The 22453-nt window shown below is 46.2% G+C and overlaps 1 protein-coding gene across 4 annotated transcripts in view; it reads left to right on the top strand.

Moving 5' to 3' along the window:
- Nucleotides 1-22453, top strand: part of lt (vacuolar protein sorting-associated protein light) — a 263565-nt gene that overhangs the window by 206471 nt on the left and 34641 nt on the right. For all 4 annotated transcript variants that reach the window (XM_045740821.2, XM_045740818.2, XM_045740819.2 and 1 more), the window contains exon 13: nt 7106-7298. In XM_045740821.2, coding sequence (XP_045596777.1) covers nt 7106-7298 — 193 coding nt within the window. The remainder of the gene's footprint in view (nt 1-7105; nt 7299-22453) is intronic.

Raw genomic sequence — 22453 nt, 5'->3', positions numbered from 1 at the left:
TTGTATGATGACGGTGCTCTGGATGATGACCTGGACTATGATCCAGAGAAAGACCTAACTCAGAGATCTGATACGAGTGAGGAAGAGACGGAATTGGAAGATGTGGCGAGTGTGTGTGGTACACGTGCCTCGCCCGGCCTGCCTCGCCGCCCTGGGTCAACACCGTTATCATCACCACCATCATGTATGTCACCAGACGCTAGTAGTTTATTCAGTGATAGTACATGTGACGAATCTTTCTCGGGCTTCAGTGACATTGGCTCCGATACGAGTAGTGTGGACGACCCCGTACGAGCAGTGGTGGTGTTACCAGGCGGGGTTTTGCTACCTCAGCAACGCGCCGCGGCAGGCGGCAGCGTGCCTCGCAGCATGTGGACAACGACAGTGGCCCCTCAACATCATTTATTCGTGGTAGGTCTACAGTACGTAAATCTGCCTCAGCGCCTAGCATACCCTCACGCAGCTCCAGCAGAAGCAGCGGACGACGTAGCCGTAGTTTTGGTGCTCGTGGTGGTGTTGGCCGTGGTGTTGGCACCAACACCAAACCCCCCTGGTGTACTTGTGTGGGAGGATTGCACCACATTTGTCCCTCAAATACCAACATTTGATGATAGCGATTTTGGTGTTACACCATTATTCCCATATACTGGTGATGATATGGCAGACATGGAATATTTTCAGGCATATTTTGACAATGTATTCATGACGCATCTTGTGACTGAGACAAACAGGTTCGCTCACAGCCTCATAGACGAAGGCATTTTACCTGCCTCACGGCTCACACGATGGAAGGACACGACAATCGACGAAATGTACGTGTTTCTGGCACTCACCATGATGATGAAGCACTCTGAGAAAGCTGTCATCCAGGATTATTGGAGTAAAGACAGCCTTGTTCCATCGCCTGTGTTCAACCGGTACATGTCGCGTGATAGGTTTCTCTTGATTCTCAGGTGCCTGCATTTCGAGAATAATGCAAATGAGGACAGACACGACAGACTGTGGAAAGTACGGAAGATGTTCAGTGACATGAGAGGGAAGTTCAGGGATTATTTTGTACCTGGACAGAATGTGGTTATTGACGAGTCGCTTGTACTGTTCAAGGGGCGACTGGCATTTAAGCAGTACATCCCATCAAAGCGGCACCGATTTGGACTGAAGTTTTTTGTGCTGTGCGACTGTGAGACTGGTATTGTCTTGGACATGATATTATATTCTGGTACAGACGTCGACATACCGGCTCAAGATGAACACGGGTTCTCTGGCAGTGTCGTAAAAACCCTGATGGAACCGTTGCTGAACAAGGGGCATGTACTGTTCACCGACAACTATTACACCAGCCCCTTATTGACCAGATACCTCCTTGCCCACAACACCGGCGTATGTGGCAATGTGAAGAGCCACAGGAAAGAAATGCCAGTGTTCGGTATAGCTATAGCCGTGGGTGAGTGCCAGCTGCGCAAGTGTGACAGTACGCTGTCAGTGCGGTGGAAGGACAGACGCGAGGTGAATATGCTGACTACGATTCACACCGGTGCCATGCTGGACAGTGGGAAAGTCCACTTTCAGACACGCAACACCGTGTATAAGCCAGACTGTGTCATAGACTATAAGGTGAACATGCGCCTCGTCGATAAGTGTGACATGATGCTTGGTGGAGTGGAGTGCGTGCACAAGTCTGTGAAGTGGACTAAAAAGTTCTTCTTCCACCTCATGGATGTTGCAGTGCTCAACTGCTTCAATATGTACCTAGTAAAATCTGGCAGGAGACCGTCTATACGTACATTCAGTGCTGGTGTTGTGTCACAGCTGCTATTAAAGTATGGCAAGGAGGGTTCTGTTGTACCGTGCGGAGTGCAAGCAACAATGCCACATGCAGCTCCAGACAGATTGAGGGGTAATGAGAACTTCGGAGTACATATGCTCGAGTATATGCCAGGCACAGCATCACGGGAGAAGGGTAAACGTGCGTGTATAGTATGCAGGAACACTACCCGCAGAGAACAGAAACGAAGATGTATCAGCACCTGGTGCGTGGAGTGCAAGGTGCCACTCTGCCCCGTTGGCTGTTTCGCAGCATATCACACACTCGCGGAGTACTGAGTGTGTTTATGGTGTGTGTATATAGTGTGTGATACTGTACAGTGTGTATATAAAGTGTAAATATAAATATATTAGGCATGATACATTGGAAATTGTGCAGGATAAGTGAACTTGTTTGCGATGCACGTAACACAGTGTCTACGGACAGTACGGATGTTGTACTGCGATATTATAGTGTACGTGTTCATTATACATTGGATTGGCACATAAAAACAATGACAATGTATTTGGAAAGGTGCGCAAAAAATGAACGAAAATATATTCGCGGCAACTCGCGCGCCCCGCCCCGAGAGCTTACGGCACGGGCGCACGGGGAATGATGACGTCATACCCCAACTTCCGGACCCCATAGCAGCCAAAGTAAGTACAATTTCGACTTTTTTTTTACATACCCATACTGAGGGAAGGGTTTTTGACACTTTAAAAAGAAAAAAAAGAATTTTTTCCAGAGAATTTATTTCCTGTGCACTGCGGGGGTGTCACATTTGGAGGCAGCGCAGTTAAGGGGTTAAGGCGAGTAGAGGATGGTTTGAGAAATTTAGAAAAACAAGTGGCATTCATAGTGTTGTGAGGCATGGGGAGGGTGCCAGCTCAGACAAACCAGCGGCTGAAAGATTTATTGGCGAATTTAAAGATTTTGTGCAAAGTGAGGCATACCTACCCCAACAAGTGTTTAATTGTGACAAGACAGAACTATTCTGGAAAAGATTGCTGAAGAAAACCAGCGTTGAATGTAATGAAACGCCATTTTATGGGTGAGACCCGGAGGCTCCCCAGAGCTATACCAGGCTGATGTGCTAATGTCAGACTTTGGCATCAGTCATGTGTATGGAGTTCTTAGGGCCTACCGGGGACCACGGCCAGAACCTGGCCCCCTCAGAGAGGCAAGGGGAGGCAAGGGAACTACACAAGACAACGAGCTGCCAGGCCCGTGTACCACCGCCAAAAAGCCCCGTGCCCGAATGTCAGCAAAGACATGCCGCCAAGACAGCAGCAATAGCAGTGAATCCACAAACGTCATGGGCATGGGGAAAGAACACAGGCTGGCTAGCTGCAATAACTCTGTGGACAACCCGAGATACCTTCACCCGCGAACAGGGAAGAATGGAACTGGATCAACCCAAAGCACGCCCAGGACACAGAAGCTGTGGGGAGCAAATAACAGCAGAGGGCCGCAACTGAATACAAAACACGAAGCACCGCCGGCCCTATCAACCAAGCACCAACAAACCAAGGACCCCTCCAGACCGCAGCAGCGTCATCCCGTGCCAGAAAAGAGGGAGACGGCTGCAACCGAACAAACCAATCGACATGACTGAAGGAGCAGAAACCCCTGCGCCGGAGGAGAGCAAGAAGCTCAGCGACCCGACCCCTAGAGGCAAATGCCAACAGGAAAAGAGCCATCGAGAAACAAACCCGAACCGAAGGGGTCACCACCAACTGAGGAGAAGAAAGAGTACCCTGGAAACACAAATTGTAACTGTCTCTATTTTCCGCTTGTTACAACTTGGAATAAAGTTGTTACATCTTGGCTTAACATGTTTATGACGTATTAGAACATTGTTACAACATGTTATATTGGTTGTTATAACGGGTTAGGTGTTAAAACTTGTTCGAACGTTGTAGCAACGTTTTGGTTTCGGTGTGTGTTTGGCGGGTACACTGTCCAGAGACCAGGACGGCTCAAGCGGCGCATGAACAGGCTGGAGGTGAAACAACGCACAAGACAGCTTACGAACAGCGCAGATGTAACACCAAGACTGAAAGCAAGCCGAAGCAGCTCCACCAGAGCTGCACGAAACGAGGCAACAGTATGCGGCAAGTTGACGGCCCCCAACTCCCACCAGAAAAGCCAAGCCGACGCCAACAAACGCAGCCACCAAAAAAGGGACAGAAGGAAAAGGAAGGACCGCCAAAATACCCCATACTGCTGCCAAGAAGCAGCATGTAGGTGGGACACCAACAATGAATCCACCTGACAACTAACCGGAGGTGAGACACTCGAGGCAGAACGTAATCAGCCCAGTTAAGTTTCATCCGAGCCTAGGAAGAGGCGGAGCCGCAGGAAGATCTCGGGTGCGACCACCAAAGAAGTAGAGTCGGGAGGTCAAGCTGGCATAGGAGGAGATGGAACGTCTGCCGAACAGAAAACCCCCAACACAAGCAAGATCACCAAGAGATCGGAAACTACGGGTCCGACGCGAAACTGCAGAGAAGGGACATCGCGAGACCCTGAAAATGCCAACAGGCAGGACAAGCCAGGAAAACAGGAACCCAAACCTGGCAACAGGAAGGCCAAAAGGCATAAACAAAACACACAACAGTGTGTAGGAGGAAACGAGAAAAAGACCAGCAGAACAGCCCCAGCACCAGCAGCCAAAGACGAGTGAAGCAGGAAGACGAGGAACAAAGAAGGCATGCAGCAAAATGGGAAAGAAAGGGACAAGACCAACCCACAGAGTCGCAGGCCCTGTCACAACAAACCAAACTGAAGAAGGTGCAAAGGGTTGCCACCAGACCAGGACCCATACCAATGGGTACGAGCAATGAAAACAGACCAAAACACACAAGTGCACACGCACCATGTGACAGGCAGAAGGAGCACCCAAGAAACCAAAGAACACAAGAAGGAAACATTCCAGGCGAGGACAAATACCCATGTACACGGAAGGGCCAAGCCAGGCACCTGAAGACAGGAAAGGAAAAAGGGACCCCAGAGACCACGAAAAACTTCACAAGCAATCCCCAACACGCAACCCCAAGCACAAAACTGCAGCAAAATGTCACCCCAGAACACCCTGACACAGTAACAAGTACATGCCACCATAAAGGGAAGATAAACATGTGTACTATATTGTAGTTAGAGAAAAAAATTGTATTCAGTATAAAATGTATTTGTAAGTTAATAATTTTGGGGGTGTGGAACGGATTAATTCAATTCCCTTTCTCTCGTATGGAAAAAATTGTTTCGACTTACGATATTTCAACTTACGATACGTCTCTGAGAATAGATTACCATTGTAAATAGAGGCCTCACTGTACTTTGCTTTCTGTTAAGGATGTCTTGTCCTTTCTTTCGTGGTTTCTAGACCGTCATCTTCTGCTGCATACTGGCAGAGCTGCTGCAGCTTGCTTTTGGCTGTGATGTTTCTTCTGCACCGTTTCACAAGCCGTCTCAGGAGTTGTTTCACCTCCGGCCTGCTCATGCGCTGCCTGTGCTATCCTGGTCATTGGACGGGATGCTCTCTCTTGTCTCTCTTCCCCTCGATTTGTGGTGACCCCCATCGGTTCAAGTTGTTTCTCTCTGGCTCTTTTTCCTGTTGGTGTTGGCCTCTGGAGGTTGGGTTGGGGAGCTTCATGCTTTCCTCCGGCGCAGGGGTTTCTGCTCTTTAGACTCTGGTGTTTGGTTTGTCACTTTGTAGCCATTTCCTTCTTTTTTGCGAAGATTGAGACGTCTGCTTTCTAGTAGGGTTCTTGGGTTGTTCATGCTTGGTTGGTTAGGCTGGGGATGCACTATCTGTTGTGTCCGGTTGCGGCTCTCAGTCATTCTTTGCACGCCTCGGCTTCTGTGTCCGTGGTTGCTCTTTGGGTTGCCCCGGTTTCCCTTCTTCCCTGTGCCTGGGTTTGGGTTTCCTGGTTTGTTTGCTTGGTTTTTCGGGGCCATTTTACTTTCGATTTTAGTTGCGCGTGGCGTATGACTCCCGGGTGCGTCCCTCTTTTCCTTCTCTTTGGTGAAGTAGCTTCAGGGAGTCGAAGGGGCTCCCTCCAGAAAACCAGCATTGAATGTAATGAAACGTAATTTTCTGGGTGCGACCCGGAGGCTCCCCGGCAACCCTTCCTCCCTATGGTCGGCATTTTTTCACATGTTTTGATATCCAGCCTCAGAACTGCTGGGTGGATCGCTGGCACGAGGGTCTGGGGGTCCCTATTCACCCCTCTTGGGGAGTGGGTGGGGTTCTACAGACAAGAGGTGCGGTGACGTGGTGACTTCATGCTCGTTTGCTCATTTTCATTTGGGGAGTTCTGTCCACTCATTTGACTTTCAGTGGTAATTTCAACCAGAATAGGGGGTTTGTTTTTGGATGTTTACCTTTCTGAGTGCCTGACCCGGTCAGGCACCCATTGCCAGGTTTTGGCTCGTGGTCCCCAGTAGGCCTAGAACTCAATTCACATTGACCATTGCCAAAGTCTAATATATCCATATCAGCCTGGATAGCTCCGGAGAGCCTCCGGGTCTCACCCAGAAAATGGCGTTTCATTACATTCAACGCTGGTTTTTTGTGCTTCATCAGCTGTGGGCTAAATGCTGATGCTGCATACTGAAGTAATGGTCTTACATAGTCAATATATACTGACTTTAATGCCTCCGTTGTTTCGATGATTAAATGATGTTCTTACATTTGCTCACTTCCCATATGCTGCCAATATTATTCTGTCCACATGGGCTTTTGGTGTTAGTGTTGGGGTAATAATTACTCCCAAGTCATTTTACCTTATTTCTTGTAATTGCTTCCCCTTATAATACATTTAAATACAGGTCTCCTATCTCCCTTAACCATTTTCATTACTTTTCACTTATGTGGATTGAATTCCAGCAGCCATTTCTGTGCCCAATCCTGATGCTTGTCAAGGACTTCTTGCAGTACCCCATGGTTCTCTTCAGTCTTCCTCTCTTATTAATTTTGCATCATTGGCTAACATTGACAGCTATGAGGTCACTTCATAGCTCAGGAGTGTGTGTATGTGTTCCAGAGCTGTTCTAGTGTATGTATATAGTCCAATCCAAAGTTGCTCTAGTGTGTGTGTACATGGTTCCATATACTGTACATGGTGTGTATTCAAGGTTGCTCTAATATTGCATGTCTATATGTTCCAAGGTTAGGTGCTATTGCTCATCTCCAATAACTTATTAATTTTGTGATGGTATACAACATGAAAAGTGAGTAAATGATAGCAATAGTCAACAAAGAGGTAATAGAGGGCATTGATACCTGTTTTGCAGTACCTGGACGCCCTGTTTGAACGTCGTCGTGAACTGAGCAAACGATACCACAGTCAATTGGTGACGTTGTATGCTGACTTGGACAGGAAGAAACTATTGCCACTCCTCATTACTTCATCCTCTTATGATCTTCGAGCTGCTCTCCAAGTGTGCCAGGCTCGATGCCTCAATGCGGAGACCATTCACCTTTTAGGTTAGTTTAGTACACCTGTTTAAAGCATTTGTTTATTCAAGCTTTACCACTTAAGTCATTTTGAGATTACACTCTTGATATATCTTACAGGACACATTATAGTGTTCTGTTTTAGATGAGCAGGGACTCTAGTAACCTGCTGTTGTGACTTGAGTCGGAGAATAATGCATAATCTACGCGTAAGTTTTGTTCTGTAGATTGTATGAGTAAATTTGCTCATTTACTGTTGGTACACTTACCATGTGGCATTCATATGTATGGTGTGCATACACAAGCTAAAATAAGCTGGTGTGAGTTACAGGAATGACATAACACAGTATACATAATCACAGTACAGTATTCCACAGGTAAATCTTTTGTATTGCTATTACCCGAGTGAGATTAGTCCCTGGGCTGTGCACTCAAATTTACCTTACAACCCTCTCTATGTGCAAGAAAAAAGTTATAATTTTTTTATTTTAATATTGCTAAGTAGGGAAAGGGAGTACCACCTCTGGCTAGAAGAAGGGGATCCTTAGCCTTGGAAAAATGTACACACAACACATTAGAGGAGATTTTTTAAAAGTTAAATATTTATATTGATAAAGTGCATTCCCTGATCGTAGGAACAAAAACAAAAGTTTACTGATTTTGGTCATGATGGAAGGAGGAAATTTCGTGATGACAGCTTGATTCACAATGGTTCATAGAGCAATTGCCCCATGGTCGCCCAGGCCAGGTGTGGGGCAGGAGTTGCTGGAAAGATATTTCTACATACTGTATTTATCTCAATGTCATTAGTTTGTTTTTCATTAATATTAATAGGTACCATTAGAAAAATTGATAAGAAAATTATGGAACATGGGTATGCTCAAATATATGTCACTTACATGTGCACCATATTATATTATATTCTTAGAACAATTAAACATTCTGTTTCTGGGGGGAACCCCGTCGGCTACCCGGAGCTATCCCAGGCTGATATGCTAATGTCAGACTTTGGCATCAGTCATGTGAATGGAGTTCTTAGGCCTACCGAGGACCACGGCACGAACCGGGTCCCCTCAGAGAGGCAAGGGGAGCAATGGCCTATAGAAACCTCCATGTGGTTGGAAGCATTCTATGTCTGCCATCGACCGGATCAGGCACCCAGAAAGGGAAGTGCCCTAAAACAAACCCCTATTCTGGTGAAAATTGCTACCAAAAGTCGAACTAGTGGATAGAACTCCCCAACAGAAAACGAGCAAACTAGTATGACGTCACACGTCACTGCACCGTTGTCTGCGCAGCTCACCCCTCCCCGGGAGGGGGAAGGGGGAGCCCCATCCCCTTCATGCCGACTACCCACACCTCAGTTCTTGAGGCTGATGCTATAGGCAGAGGTCGTGTGCTCTGGCTCCAGTGTCTTTACAGCACTGTAATTACCTAAGTGTAATTACCTAAGTGTAGTTACAGGATGAGAGCTATGCTCGTGGTGTCCCGTCTTCCCAGCACTCTTTGTCATATAACGCTTTGAAACTACTGACGGTCTTGGCCTCCACCACCTTCTCACTTAACTTGTTCCAACCGTCTACCACTCTATTTGCGAAGGTGAATTTTCTTATATTTCTTCGGCATCTGTGTTTAGCTAGTTTAAATCTATGACCTCTTGTTCTTGAAATTCCAGGTCTCAGGAAGTCTTCCCTGTCGATTTTATCAATTCCTGTTACTATTTTGTATGTAGTGATCATATCACCTCTTTTTCTTCTGTCTTCTAGTTTTGGCATATTTAATGCTTCTAACCTCTCCTCGTAGCTCTTGCCCTTCAGTTCTGGGAGCCACTTAGTAGCATGTCTTTGCACCTTTTCCAGTTTGTTGATGTGCTTCTTAAGATATGGGCACCACACAACAGCTGCATATTCTAGCTTTGGCCTAACAAAAGTCATGAACAATTTCTTTAGTATATCGCCATCCATGTATTTAAATGCAATTCTGAAGTTAGAAAGCATAGCATAGGCTCCTTGCACAATATTCTTTATGTGGTCCTCAGGTGATAGTTTTCTATCTAGAACCACTCCTAGATCTCTTTCTTTATCAGAATTCTTTAAAGATTTCTCACATAATATATAGGTTGTGTGGGGTCTATGTTCTCCTATTCCACATTCCATAACATGACATTTATTAACATTAAATTCCATTTGCCAAGTGGTGCTCCATATACTTATTTTGTCCAGGTCTTCTTGAAGGGCATGACAGTCATCTAAATTCCTTATCCTTCCTATTATCTTAGCATCATCAGCAAACATGTTCATATAATTCTGTATACCAACTGGTAGATCATTTATGTACACAATAAACATCACTGGTGCAAGAACTGAACCCTGTGGTACTCCACTTGTGACATTTCTCCATTCCGATACATTGCCTCTGATTACTGCCCTCATTTTTCTATCAGTCAGAAAATTTTTCATCCATGATAGAAGCTTACCTGTCACCCTTCCAATATTTTCCAGTTTCCAGAACAACCTCTTATGTGGAACTCTGTCGAAAGCCTTTTTTAGGTCCAGATAGATGCAGTCAACCCAACCATCTCTTTCCTGTAATATCTCTGTGGCTCGATCATAGAAACTGAGTAAATTCGATACACAGGATCTTCCAGATCGAAAACCATACTGTCTGTCTGATATTATATCATTTCTCTCTAGGTGTTCTACCCATATAGTTTTGATTAGTTTTTCCAATACTTTCACTATTACACTTGTCAATGATACAGGTCTATAATTGAGGGGGTCTTCCCTGCTGCCACTTTTGTAGATTGGAACTATGTTAGCCTGTTTCCACCCGTCTGCTACGATTCCTGTACACAGGGATGCCTGAAAGATCAGGTGAAGTGGAATGCTGAGCTCAGATGCACATTCTCTCAGAACCCATGGTGAAACGCCATCTGGGCCAGCTGCTTTGTTCTTACCGAGCTCCTTGAGCATTTTTTCCACTTCGTCTCTAGACACCTCTATGTGTTCTATGTTGTTCTCTGGAATTCTTATTGTATCTGGTTCCCTAAAGATTTCATTTTGTACAAACACACTTTGGAACTTTTCGTTTAGTGTTTCACACATTTCCTTTTCATCTTCCGTGAATCTATTTCCCATTTTCAACCTCTGAATATTATCCTTTACCTGCAATTTGTTGTTTATGAATTTATAGAATAGACCTGGTTCTGTTTTACATTTGTCCGCAATCCCTTTTTCAAAATTTCTTTCTGCCTCTCTCCTCACTGCCGTGTAGTTGTTTCTCGCATCTTTGTATCGCTGGTATGTTTGGGGGTTCGGCCTCTTCCTGTATTGATTCCATTTTTGTGTCTTTCGGTCTCTAGCCCTCTCGCAATTTCTATTGAACCAATCCTGTTTCCTAGTTCTGCATCTCTGTTTTGGTATAAATTTTTTTGTGCCTTTATCATATATTTCACAAAACTTGCCATACATCTCATTCACTTTCTTGCCTAGCATCAAGTCTGTCCAATTATACTCACTAAAAAAATTTCTAAGGTCACCATAATGTCCTCTCCTGAAGTCTGGTTTTTCAACTGCTTCAACCTCCTTATTTTCTTCCAGCTTATAATGCATTGCATACTTTATTCCCAAAAAGACATGGTCACTTTTACCCAAGGGAGGAAGGTACTGAATGTCAAATATCTCTTCCTCCTTCCTGGTAAATATCAAATCTAGCATGGAGGGAACGTCCCCTTCCCTCATCCTCGTAGCTTGTTTAACATGTGGATACAAGAATGTTTCCAGGATGAGGTCTACAAATTTACAGGTCCAAAAATCTTCTGTTTTAGCTTCATATGCTTCTCAGTCTATGGATTTCAAGTTGAAGTCACCGACTATCAACAGTCGTGATCTATCGTTATCCGCTCCCGCTATAATCTCTCTCATTATTGTTATAAGACCTTCACGTTTACTATCTAGCTCCTCCTTTGACCATGTGCTGCTTGGCGGTGGACTATATGCATTTATCATCATTAGTTTATCATCGTCATAGCAGATCTCTAGTGCTATTATGTCAACTTCTTGTGGATTGGCAGTCATTATTTCCTTCACCTTTAGGTGTTCTTTTACCAGCACAGCAACGCCACCGCCTTTCCTAATTTTTCTGTCCCGTCTCCAAATTGAGTAGCCCCTTGGGAATATGACCTCATTTAAAATTACATCTTCAAGTTTTGTCTCCGTGAGTGCAACAATGTCTGGTGTCTGCAGCTGTATTACATCACTTAACTCCAGTATCTTCGATCTCACTCCATCTATGTTGGTGTATGCAATCTTCAGGAACTTGTTCCCCCTCTCCTTATTCTTCACTTCCCCTCTCTCTATTGATTTTGTTGGTTTGCCTTTATGTACCACTTTACTGGTTTGCCTACCCCTATCACTTTGTAGAAAAAAGAATTTATTTCTTCTTCATTCCTGCTCTCATTTAAATGTTTTGCCTCGGCGAGGTTCAGTTTCAGCTTCTCTCTGTCTTCTTTTGAAAGATCTCGTCTTAACGACCACCCTTTCCCATCCTCATCCCTTTGCAATTTTCTAGCATTCCTTAGTACTTCTTCCATCTGTTTGGCACCGTTTAGGGTGATCCTCAAAGGTCGATCTTTCCCTTTTACGTACCTGCCTATTCTCCTGTAGTCGCACACATTCTCTCTGTTTGTAAGACCTTCCACGAGGCCAACAATTTTATCTACTACTTTAACTTCTTCTACAGCTCTTTCTGACCTAGATGTTATCGCCTTTTCTTTGCAGCCAAAAATGATCAGGGACTTACTCCGATCAACTGTGTTTTGCACCAACTTCGGGTTAGATGCCAATTCTTTCCTCACTTCTAGCCTAATGTTTGTTTTATCTTGGTTGCTGCAGTGTTTGACTTCCTTTACTGCTTCTTCTATTTTTTCCTTCTCCTTGGCCACTTGTGCATAAGTGAGTTGCATATCTTTCTTGCACTGTTCTATTCCCTGTGTAACTTCCTCCATCTGTGCTGACAAAAGCTGTTTCTCCTGTTGAATTTCCTTGCCTAACCTATTGTAGTCATTTATGTTTAAATTTACTTTAACTTCTTCCAAAGCTATTTTTAAGAGTTTATTTTCTTCTTCCATGGCTTTGCAATTTGTTTCCAATTGATTCTTATCCTTGCGCAAGTCTTTCACTAAACCCTCAAGACATAAAACTTTGCTATTCAAATGGTCATTACTTTCTTTCAATTTACTAATTATTTCTACATGAGAGTTCACTATAGTATCTAAATTTACCAACTTGTTATGTAGACTACTAATATCAATGCTTTCTTCATTGAATCCCTCAAAATCAAGCTCTGTTTTGTTTTTCCCCTTGCCAGTGGCCATCTTGAATGTTCTTCTCTGCACTGTAAACACTAGGGCAACTTTTTCTCATCCGATTTTTCACTTCCCTTAGCACTTTCCTGTTATCTCACCTATTTTTCAAGAGCACTATACCTTTATGTTCTCTGGGACACCACTCACTACCATCAACCTGTACTACAATACTTAGGATTGTTGAAATATGCTGGAGCTCCTCTGCTGCAAGTGTTGACCCTAGGGGTGTCACCTTTTGAATCCCAGACCACACACCACACACAAAACTGTGCTTTGTGTGTGGTGTTTGTTTTCTAGGGGTGCGAGAGCCAGGAGTTATCTTCAGTACTTGGGCTGCATGCACCTAGGGCTGCCTTCCCTAGGTGTCCTGTAAGTACTGCCCTTGGAGCTTAGGGCCGCCTTCCACAGGCTCCTTGGGACCTGTCTCTGCTGGTCCGTTCTACCGTTTGGTTTTTCGGCCGCCCGTTGGGCTCTTAGGTGTTCTGTTCTCCCTTATTACATGCGGGTAAGTGGCAGTTTGCACTGGTAGAGGCGCAGGGTGCTGTGCAGCTTCGTTTTCCCGACATAGCGGCCGGCTCTGTTCCTTGGTGTTCGCTGTCCTCTTGCGGGGTTTTCTTTTTCTTTTTCTTTTTGCCTTGTGGGGGATTCTGCCCTATTATCCACTTGTTTGCCTTTCTACGGTTCTCCTCGGTGGTGCCTTATGCCAGGTCCCCGTGAGTGTACATGTCCCTGGGGTTCAGCTGTAGAAGTTCGCTTGGTTGCTTTTGGCGCCGGTTAGCAGCACCCTGCCTGGGACTACCTGGGCGCGAGTCCTCTTATAGTAAATGATCAGGACCCTGGGAATCCCCAATGGGTGCGTGGGTCCGATGGATGTGACCCCGGAGTCCCTACTCGCTTTGTGCAAGTTTGAGGGTTGCTCGGTTCCCTTGTCTTGGGGTGACCTTCATTGTTTTTGCCTCCGCCACGCTGCCTGTTGGGTCGGTGATACTTTCGACCCTGAGGCCTGTGAGTGTTGCTGCTTGCTGATGACTCAATTTACCCAATCCTCTGATGATTCTATTCGGGTACGGGCGGTGCAAGTGTTGCAAGCTAGGTTTCGTCTGTTGCAACGCGCTCGGTTGGTTGCTTACCCGGATGCCCCAGGGCTGCCCCGCTTTGCTTTTCGAGACCCGGACTTGGGGGTCGCTTCGATCTTGGTTCAGTCCGCACTTCCTCGTCCTTCCCCTCCAGTTGTTCGTTCTGGTCCCCATTCCCCTGCTTCCGGCCCCGAAACGTCTGAGGGTTTCGGAGTCAGGGCAGGGGTTACTTGATCTCGAGACTTGGGCAGTTTCGGGGGATGCACCTTCCGGGGGGGGGGGGGGGGGAGGTTTTCGAGTTTTGTCTCCCGGCCGAAGCTTTTGGGTCTGACCAGTGGGCCCCCTTCCTTCCGTCTTCTGAGGCTGCACCGTCCTTGTCTTGTGGGGTCGGTGCTTGGGGAGATGACTCGGCCCCGGGTCCTGCTGTGGGGGACTTGGGGACTGGGGAGGGGCTGACTTGGGGCCTTGGGCCCCACTAGACCCCACCTGGGTTTTTCTTCCCTCTGAGCGGGGCTTAGTGTTGCAAGGTGTGGGGTTTTCTTTTCCCCCCCCTCTCCGTACGAGTTGGATTTGGTGTTGGCCCCTCCCTGGGTTCGGTTTCGTGTTCCCCCGGGTGTGTTGGTTCAGTCTTTCCAGAGGTTTTTGGCTTATCGCATCCAACCTGGTGTGGTGCGGGCGGCCCTTGCAGCATACCTTCTGCGGGACCCAGATTATGCCTCGGAGATGGATCCCTCAGAATTCAGGTTTGGGACTTCCTTCTCCTTCTGGCTCCGTTATAAGGTTCCGGAGTCTGCTTGGCTAGCGGACTGCCCCTTGTTTGTTTTGGATTCCTGGCATTCCTTCTGTCGTTCCCGCATGCTGGAGTGGTGGAAAGCTTCCGCGGTGGTTCAGGTTTTCCTGGGGGGGCGATCTTGAGTACCTGAATGAGTGCTTGTTTGCCCCTGCCCTACCACGTGATGTTGGCATTGTTCAGCTCCATGTGCAGGTTCCCTCCCTTTCAGCGGAGCTTGTGGCGGAGGACTTGCACGCCCGGGGCCTTTTGGCTTCGGCCTTGCGGTTCTTTTCCCTCCTTTACCTGTCCTTGGATTGGCTCGTGGAGGATGTGAGGGCGCTTGGGTCCGGCACCTTGTCCTAGGCGGTTCGCTCGTCGGCTGCCTTGTTGAAGCTTTTCGCACCGATTTTGAGGGATGTGGTTTCCCTGTTCTAAGCTTCCCGGCTCGCGTGTCGGCAGGCGGTGCTGGGTTCCTCCATGGAATCTGCTTGGGCCCTGGCTCTTAGGTTGTAGTTGCCTTTTTGTCCTCTTCTGTTTGAGGCATCTGCTGTGGCGCAGTTTATCCAGGCTGCTTCGTCTGCTTGTCATCCGATGTCGGACTTGCTGGTCCTCCGGGGGTCCCATGGGGGGGGGGTCTTCCCAGAGGGGTTGTGCCAGGGCTCGGGGTTCTTCTCGTCATGGTAGGCCACTGGTGCCAGGTTCGGGTTCGGCTCCTTCTTCGGACCCTCCCTCGTCTGGTCGGCGCGGTGATCTCTCTGTGCGGGGTTGCTCTAATGTGTATATATGATTCAATGTTGCTCTAGTGTGTATATATATGTTTTAAGGTTGCTCTAGTGTGTGTACAGTGGTACCTCGAATAACGAATTTAATCCGTTCCAGCACCGTCGTCGTCATGTGAAACCGACGTCATTCAAAACAGATTTCCCCATTCAAAATAATGTAAATACAAATAATCCGTTCCACCCCCTAAAACACCAATATGACATTATACACTGGTAATATGATACTGTACATGTAAAATAAATATTTTGTTTGACTGTTCCCATGTGTTCTTTCACTTTACCTTATGAAGAGTCGTTGCTGGCTTGAGGGAGACGATCGGGAGGTAGGGAGGAGAGGGTTACATCGAGAAAGGAAACTCCACCTCTGGGTCAGGCGGGCTCATTCTTTTCGGGAATTTAACCCCACTGGGATCGGGTTGTGGTTCAATATCACTTTCACGTCTTTTCTCACCCCCCCTGTTCACAGACCGTATCGAGTGCCACTTGATGTTGTTTATGTTTTAGGATGTCCCTAAACCTAGACAGCACATTGTCATTAAAGAAGTTCGTGCAACGTGTTGTCACTGCCTTATCAGGGTGATGTTTTTCCGCAAATGCGGTCACATTTTCAAACATGCTCAACGCGTCCCTGATTTCAGTGGACGGGATAGCATCCTTGCAGACCTCCTCCTCCCCCAATGAGAGCTCCTTTATCTCCTGTTGCACAAGCTCTTTCTGCAGTTCCAGGAGTTCCTCGGTGGTCAGTTCATCACTGTGCTCCTCCATCAACTCCTGCACATCAGCAGCTTCCACCTCTAGACTCAATGTGTGCCCCAGAGCAACAATATCATCCACTAAAAGAGCGTCCGGGTCATCCACAGGTGCGGATGCAGGTGCAAGACTGAAACCTTCGAAGTCTCGCTTAGGGACACCCTCAGGCCACAGGTTTTGCCATGCAGAGTGTAGACACCCCTTCCCAGGCCTTATCTATCAAACACAAGGCCCCATGATATTGAACTGGTCCTTCCAGAATTGTTTGAGGGTCAGCTCTGTGGTGTCAATCACATGAACACATCTCTCCAACAAGGCCTTCAAGTAGAGCTTCTTAAAGTTAACAATGACTTGCTGGTCCATAGGTTGGAGGAGTGGAGTGGTGTTTGGAGGAAGAAACTTGATAGTGATGAACTGATTCTCAGGGAACAGATCATCTTGCAGTTGTGGAGGATGCGCAGGTGCATTATCGAGCACAAGCAAGGCCTTGAGTGGTAACTGCTTCTCGGTGAGATAATTCCTCACTGTGGGGCCAAAAACGTCATTTTCCCATTCACTGAAGAAGATCCGCATGACCCAGGACTTCTTGTTCGACATCCACATCACATTCAGCCGTGTCTTGTGCACCTTAAACGCCTTGAACACTCGTGGATTTTCAGAGTGGTAGACGAGCAGCGGCTTGACCTTGCAGTCGCCACTTGCATTGGCGCAGAGCACGAGGGTAAGGCGATCCTTCATTGGTTTGTGGCCAGGCAACGATTGTTCCTCTTGCGTGATGTAGGTCCTCTTCGTCAGTTTTTTCCAAAATCGCCCAGTTTTGTCACAATTGAAAACTTGTTGGGACAGGAACTGCTCCCGATCAACAAATTCCTGGTACTCTGGCACAAAAGCCTCGGCAGCAGCTTTATCAGAGCTGGCAGCCTCCCCATGTCGCACAACATTATGTATACCGCTCCTCTTCTTAAAGTTCTCGAACCAGCCACGGCTTGCCTTAAATACCTCCTCATCTTCAGACAAAGCACCTGGTATCTTCCTGACAAGGTCCACATATAGCATCACAGGCTTAGCGCAAACGATGGCTTCAAAAACACTATCGCATCTTAAATTTATCCTTCCCCTTCAAAATGGTGGAAATTGTTGAGGGAGCCCTGCCATACTCCCTGGCGAGATCAGCCACACGAGCACCATGCTTGTGCTTTGCTATAATTTCCTTCTTCACTTCCTCAGTAATTGCCTCTTTCTTCCCCCCTTGCCAACACTTTCTTTTGCAGGCTGCTTCTTGGATGACATCGTGCATTCAGAATTGTAGTCACAAAACCACAAATATCACAATTATATGCCGAGTGATGCAGAGGGATACAGGTCGTGCGCAACACCAATACAACACTGTCGTCAGTGGTGGTCAGGAATGTGCTGGAAGCCGCACGACCCCACCATGTGGTGTTGACGTTGCTCAAATGAGCGTTCGTCATACAAGACAAATTGTCGCCGATCAGGCCAGTCGTTACCCAAAATGTTCACCATTTGAGGCGATCATTATTCGAGGTACCACTGTACAGTATATGGTTCAAGGTTGCTCTGTTATACAAGATTCAAGGTTGCTCTAGTGTGTATATATGATTCAAGGTTACTCTAGTGTGTGTGTGTATATATATAATATATATATATATATATATACATATATATATATATGTGTGTGTGTGTGTGTGTGTATGTATGTATGTATATGTATATATATATATATATATATATATATATATATATATATATATATATATATATATATATATATATGTGTCGTACCTAGTAGCCAGAATGCACTTCTCAGCCTACTATGCAAGGCCCGATTTGCCTAATAAGCCAAGTTTTCATGAATTAATATTTTTTCGACTACCTAACCTAACCTAACTTTTTCGGCTACCTAACCGAACCTAACCTATAAAGATAGGTTAGGTTAGGTAGGGTTGGTTAGGTTCGGTCATATATCTACCTTAATTTTACTCCAATAAAAAAAATTGACCTCATACATAATGAAATGGGTAGCTTTATCGTTTCATGAGAAAAAAAAATAGAGAAAGTATATTAATTCAGGAAAACTTGGCTTATTAGGCAAATCGGGCCTTGCATAGTAGGCTGAGAAGTGCGTTCTGGCTACTAGGTACGACATACATATATATATATATATATATATATATATATATATATATATATATATATATATATATATATATATATATATTGTGACGGTAACGCGTTGGTGTTCGGCTGTTTAAGGCTAGGGGTATGGCCTCGTCACATAGTTATAAAAAAAAATAGAAAAACTGGAACTTCGTCTGTGGTAAGGTAAGGAGAAGACACACAAAACACAAGTAAACTTTAACAATGAAATTTTAATTACGTTAAATAAATCAAAATATGAAAATAATGCACAAACAAATTCTTATAATAAAATCAATGAATCAAAATAATAAGAATACTTAAATGACAAAATGAAAAGTTACGTTAAGGCAAAATAACAAGAAGTGCAATACAACAGTAAGTGGGAGGTGCTGGAATATTGGCTTAAAGCCACCACCTCTCTCAGTACACGCTAACGTCTAGCTGGGAGGAGTGCTGGCTACGAAAGCACGGAACATTCTGGAGACTGATGTTGGGGCGACCCCAGACATCGGGTAGTATTGGGGGGGCGAGGCAGGTGCAGCCAGACCGGCGACCAATCAGCGGAGTCGTAGCGATCAACGGGTAGTTTGGTGGTTGGAGTTCGAACAGGTGGCTGGTTGCATACGTTTCTGCTCACCCTGGCAAGCCTTGCTGGTGCTGGTGTTGTTGTCGTTGTTGGACATTTCTTCCATAGTCTTTTATATAATTGTGACGACGTAATTATGAAGGGAAGAGCAGGCTCAATCTCTTGAAGGAGATTATTGTCACAACTCTCCCCCGAAGCCTGCGGTTCTGGAAGAAGTACGTCGTTATGTGGTGGAGTAATGGATGGAGTTGCTTCTACTTCATAAACTCTGGAGAGATCATGGGCTAAGATGTTGTCAGACTCTTGGTATAGCGTGTCTCCAGGTTGAATTTCTGCAGGTAGCAAGCCCATAGTAGAAGACGTTGAGATGAGAAGTGGGCGTGCTGCAGGAGGTGTAGGGTGGTGTGGTCCGTATTGATGGTGGACCGAGCACTTTTCAGGTGTGGAGTGAAGTGCTGAAGCTTCAGGATGAGGAAGAGTAGCTCCTTGCCAATTGTTCCGTAGATCCTTGTAGCAGTAGTCGCTGACAGGTGTATTCTTCTCGCCTCGTTGCTGCATCACGACACCACCCACGTCGGTACCATTGGCGTCGACATGGAGGATGAAGGGCTTATCTGACGAGGTGAGAGTGGAATTAGAAGAGGGCATAGGAGCACGATTATTATCCTGAAAGCATTTGGGAAGATCATTAAGGATTTTGGAATTAGAAAGCGCCGACTCCTTGTCAGTGCTTTCGGGAGAAGAAGCCGGGATGGTCTCACTGTGGATGTAGGGTTCTGTGAAGGTAGAACAATTAATCAAGACAGTGGGAGGAGTACCATTATATTGCTTCAGGAGGTTGACGTGGCACAGCTGGGTCTTCCGCCGCCTATCTGGAGTCTCTATGACGTATGTGTTGTTGCTTCTGCACTCTTTGACGCAGTAGGGTCCTGAAAATCTGTTTTGTAAAGGTGAACCTGGGATAGGGAAATAAGCAAGGACGAAGTCTCCCGGCTTGAATTTTCTTACTTTGCTGGTCTGGTCGTAATGAGTCTTCATTCTCACCTGGGCTTTCAATAGATTATCATGGGCAAAGCGGTGGACTCTCTCTAGAATGTGTTGAAGGTTTTGAAGAAACTGGGGCACATTCTGATGCTCACTGAAGGTGGCATCTCTGAGAGAGTCTTTGAAAGCCTTAAGGGGAGTACGGCACTTACGGCCGTAGAGCATCTCATAAGGAGATACTCCTAGGGACTCATTGGGGAGACTTCTGAAAATACACATTATTAGGTCAATCTGCTTATCCCAATCCTTTGAGGTTTCACTACAAAACTTTTTCAAGAGTGCTTTGATGGTCTGATGACTACGTTCAAGAGAACCCTGTGAAGCAGGATGATAGGGGCTGGACAATACCTGTTTGATGTTGAACTCCTCCAGTGTCCTTTTGAAGAGATCACTGGTGAAGTTGGTGCCACAGTCACTTTGAATCTCCCTGGGAAATCCGTATTGAGTGAAGATCTTCAGTAGATGTTTGATAACCGTAGCAGCCGTGATGTTCTTCACTGGAACTGCTATGGGAAATCTGGTGGTAGGACACAGGATGGTTAGGATGTAGGCGTTACCTGAACTGGTCCGAGGTAAAGGACCAACACAGTCTATTATGAGTCTGTGGAAAGGTTCCGCAGGCACCTGTATGGGAATCAGTGGTGCTCTGGGAATGGAGACGTTCGGTTTGCCTGCCATCTGACATGTATGACACTGTTTTACGTACTGTTTGACGTTGTTTACCATACCTGGCCAGTAGTAGTCTTGGCGAATCCCATGGTAAGTCTTGTTGAAGCCGTAGTGGGAGAATGCTCCATGGGCCAGGTGTAGAATAGTGGGCCGCAGGCTGGTGGGAATCACAAGTTGTTCGATGTTGGCCCAATCGTCCTCCTCCTTCAGTTTACTGGGTCTATATCTGCGGTAGAGCAAGTCGTTCTCTAGGAAGAACCCAGGAATACTGTCGGGTTGAGTCTCAGCCTGGAAAAACAATGGTGTTAAAGTAAGATCTTCCCTCTGCAACTTACGGAACTCCAACTTGGTCAGATGCGGGGGTAGTTTCTGAGGGTCTTGAGGGACAGCGGTAGCAGTAGAGTCAGCTGGCTGTGGACGTGCGGCTTGTGCACGGGTGGTCACGAGAACCGGAGGAGAAACTTCACTCTCTTGAACCTCTGCTGGAACATACTCAAGAATAGGGTTACTTGGCACAGAGTTACACACCTGGGGTTTGTCCATGACGATCAGGTTGGTCGGTTGCAGGTCTTCTGCCAAGTCGTTGCCTAGGAGAAGTTGCACTCCAGGCATGGGAAAAGGCTTTTCCCTGACGGCGACTTGGACTTCCCCGTTCACGTAGGGACAATCCAGGTGGACTCTGGCGAGAGGGTATGGAGTGGTAGCAGTGAGGTCAGTGATGAAGACTGTTTCCCCGGTGTAGACTATGTTGGGCACAGCCGACTTCAAGATGATCGATTGTAGAGCCGCTGTGTCCCTCAAGATCTTCAATTTGAAACGTCCCTCCGGATTTGAACCGTTGGCAGAGACAGTTCCAGTATACAGGTGGTTACTGAAAAGAGAAAGATCATTAACATCAACACCAACATTCATCACAGGCTTACCGGACTTAGGAGGAGTTGGTTTGGGTCTTTGTTGGTCAGTGGTTCCCTTGTATTGAGACTTACCACACTTGTCTATGGTATGTCCATAGAGTCTACAATACTTGCAGTACAGTTGTGAACCAGCTTGATCGGGGCTCACCTTCTCGTAACTGTACCACGACTTCTTACTGGAGGATGGTTCAGGTGTCAGCCGGTGGATGAGGCTGTAAGTGTCAGCCGACTTAGCACACTTCAGGTAGTCGGTTTCTTCTTTATCTGCTAAGTAGAGGCGGACAGGAGGCGGCACACGTCTCAAGAATTCTTCAACAAGCATCAGGTTGACGAGTTCTGTAAAAGTAGAGACATGTGCTGCTTCCAGCCATTTCATGAAATACCTCCGTTTCGTGTTAGCAAACTCAAGGAAGGTAGTGGTACTTGCCTTCAGGTGGTCACGGAATTTCCTTCTATAACTTTCAGTAGAGAGGAGGTAGGCGTCCAACACTGCTTGTTTCAGAGTGTAGTAGTCATTCTCAGACGCCAAAGTACTGAGTGTGACTGCAGCTCTACCTGTAAGATGGACTCTGAGAAGTGTGGCCCATTGGTCGACAGGCCAACTGAGTTGATTAGCAAGGGTTTCAAAGGTGGTAAAGAACACATCAACTTCTGCTTCTACAAAGGATGGCATTAACTTACTTGCATGTGATATATTAAAACTGACGGGAAGATTGGCAGTAGCTTGTTGGCGTTGAGTGAAGTGTGAAGTTTCCAAGGCGATTTCACGTTGACGACACTCTAGAGCCAGAGTCGCTTGTTGCTTGTCATGTTCGCGTTGTATTTCCAACTCGCGTTGTTTGGTTTCAAGCTGTAAGCGTTCCCGCTCCTGGAGTGTTTCAAGCTGTACTCGTTCACGTTCACGGAGTAATGTAATCTCACGTTCTTGTTCTTCTCTCCTCAAAGCAGCTTCGCGTTCTTGTTCTTCTCTCCGTATGGCAGCTGTTCGTTCTTCAATCTTTGCCAGTTCTAGTTTGAGTTTCAGCGTTGCCAAGTCAGTTTTATCTGCAATATAGTAAGTTTCATGA

Source organism: Procambarus clarkii, chromosome 13 (assembly GCF_040958095.1).
Source record: "Procambarus clarkii isolate CNS0578487 chromosome 13, FALCON_Pclarkii_2.0, whole genome shotgun sequence".
NCBI classification, from domain to species: Eukaryota; Metazoa; Arthropoda; class Malacostraca; order Decapoda; family Cambaridae; genus Procambarus; species Procambarus clarkii.
The sequence above is the reverse complement of the archived record's forward strand: the minus strand, read 5'-3'. Positions and strand labels throughout refer to the sequence as shown.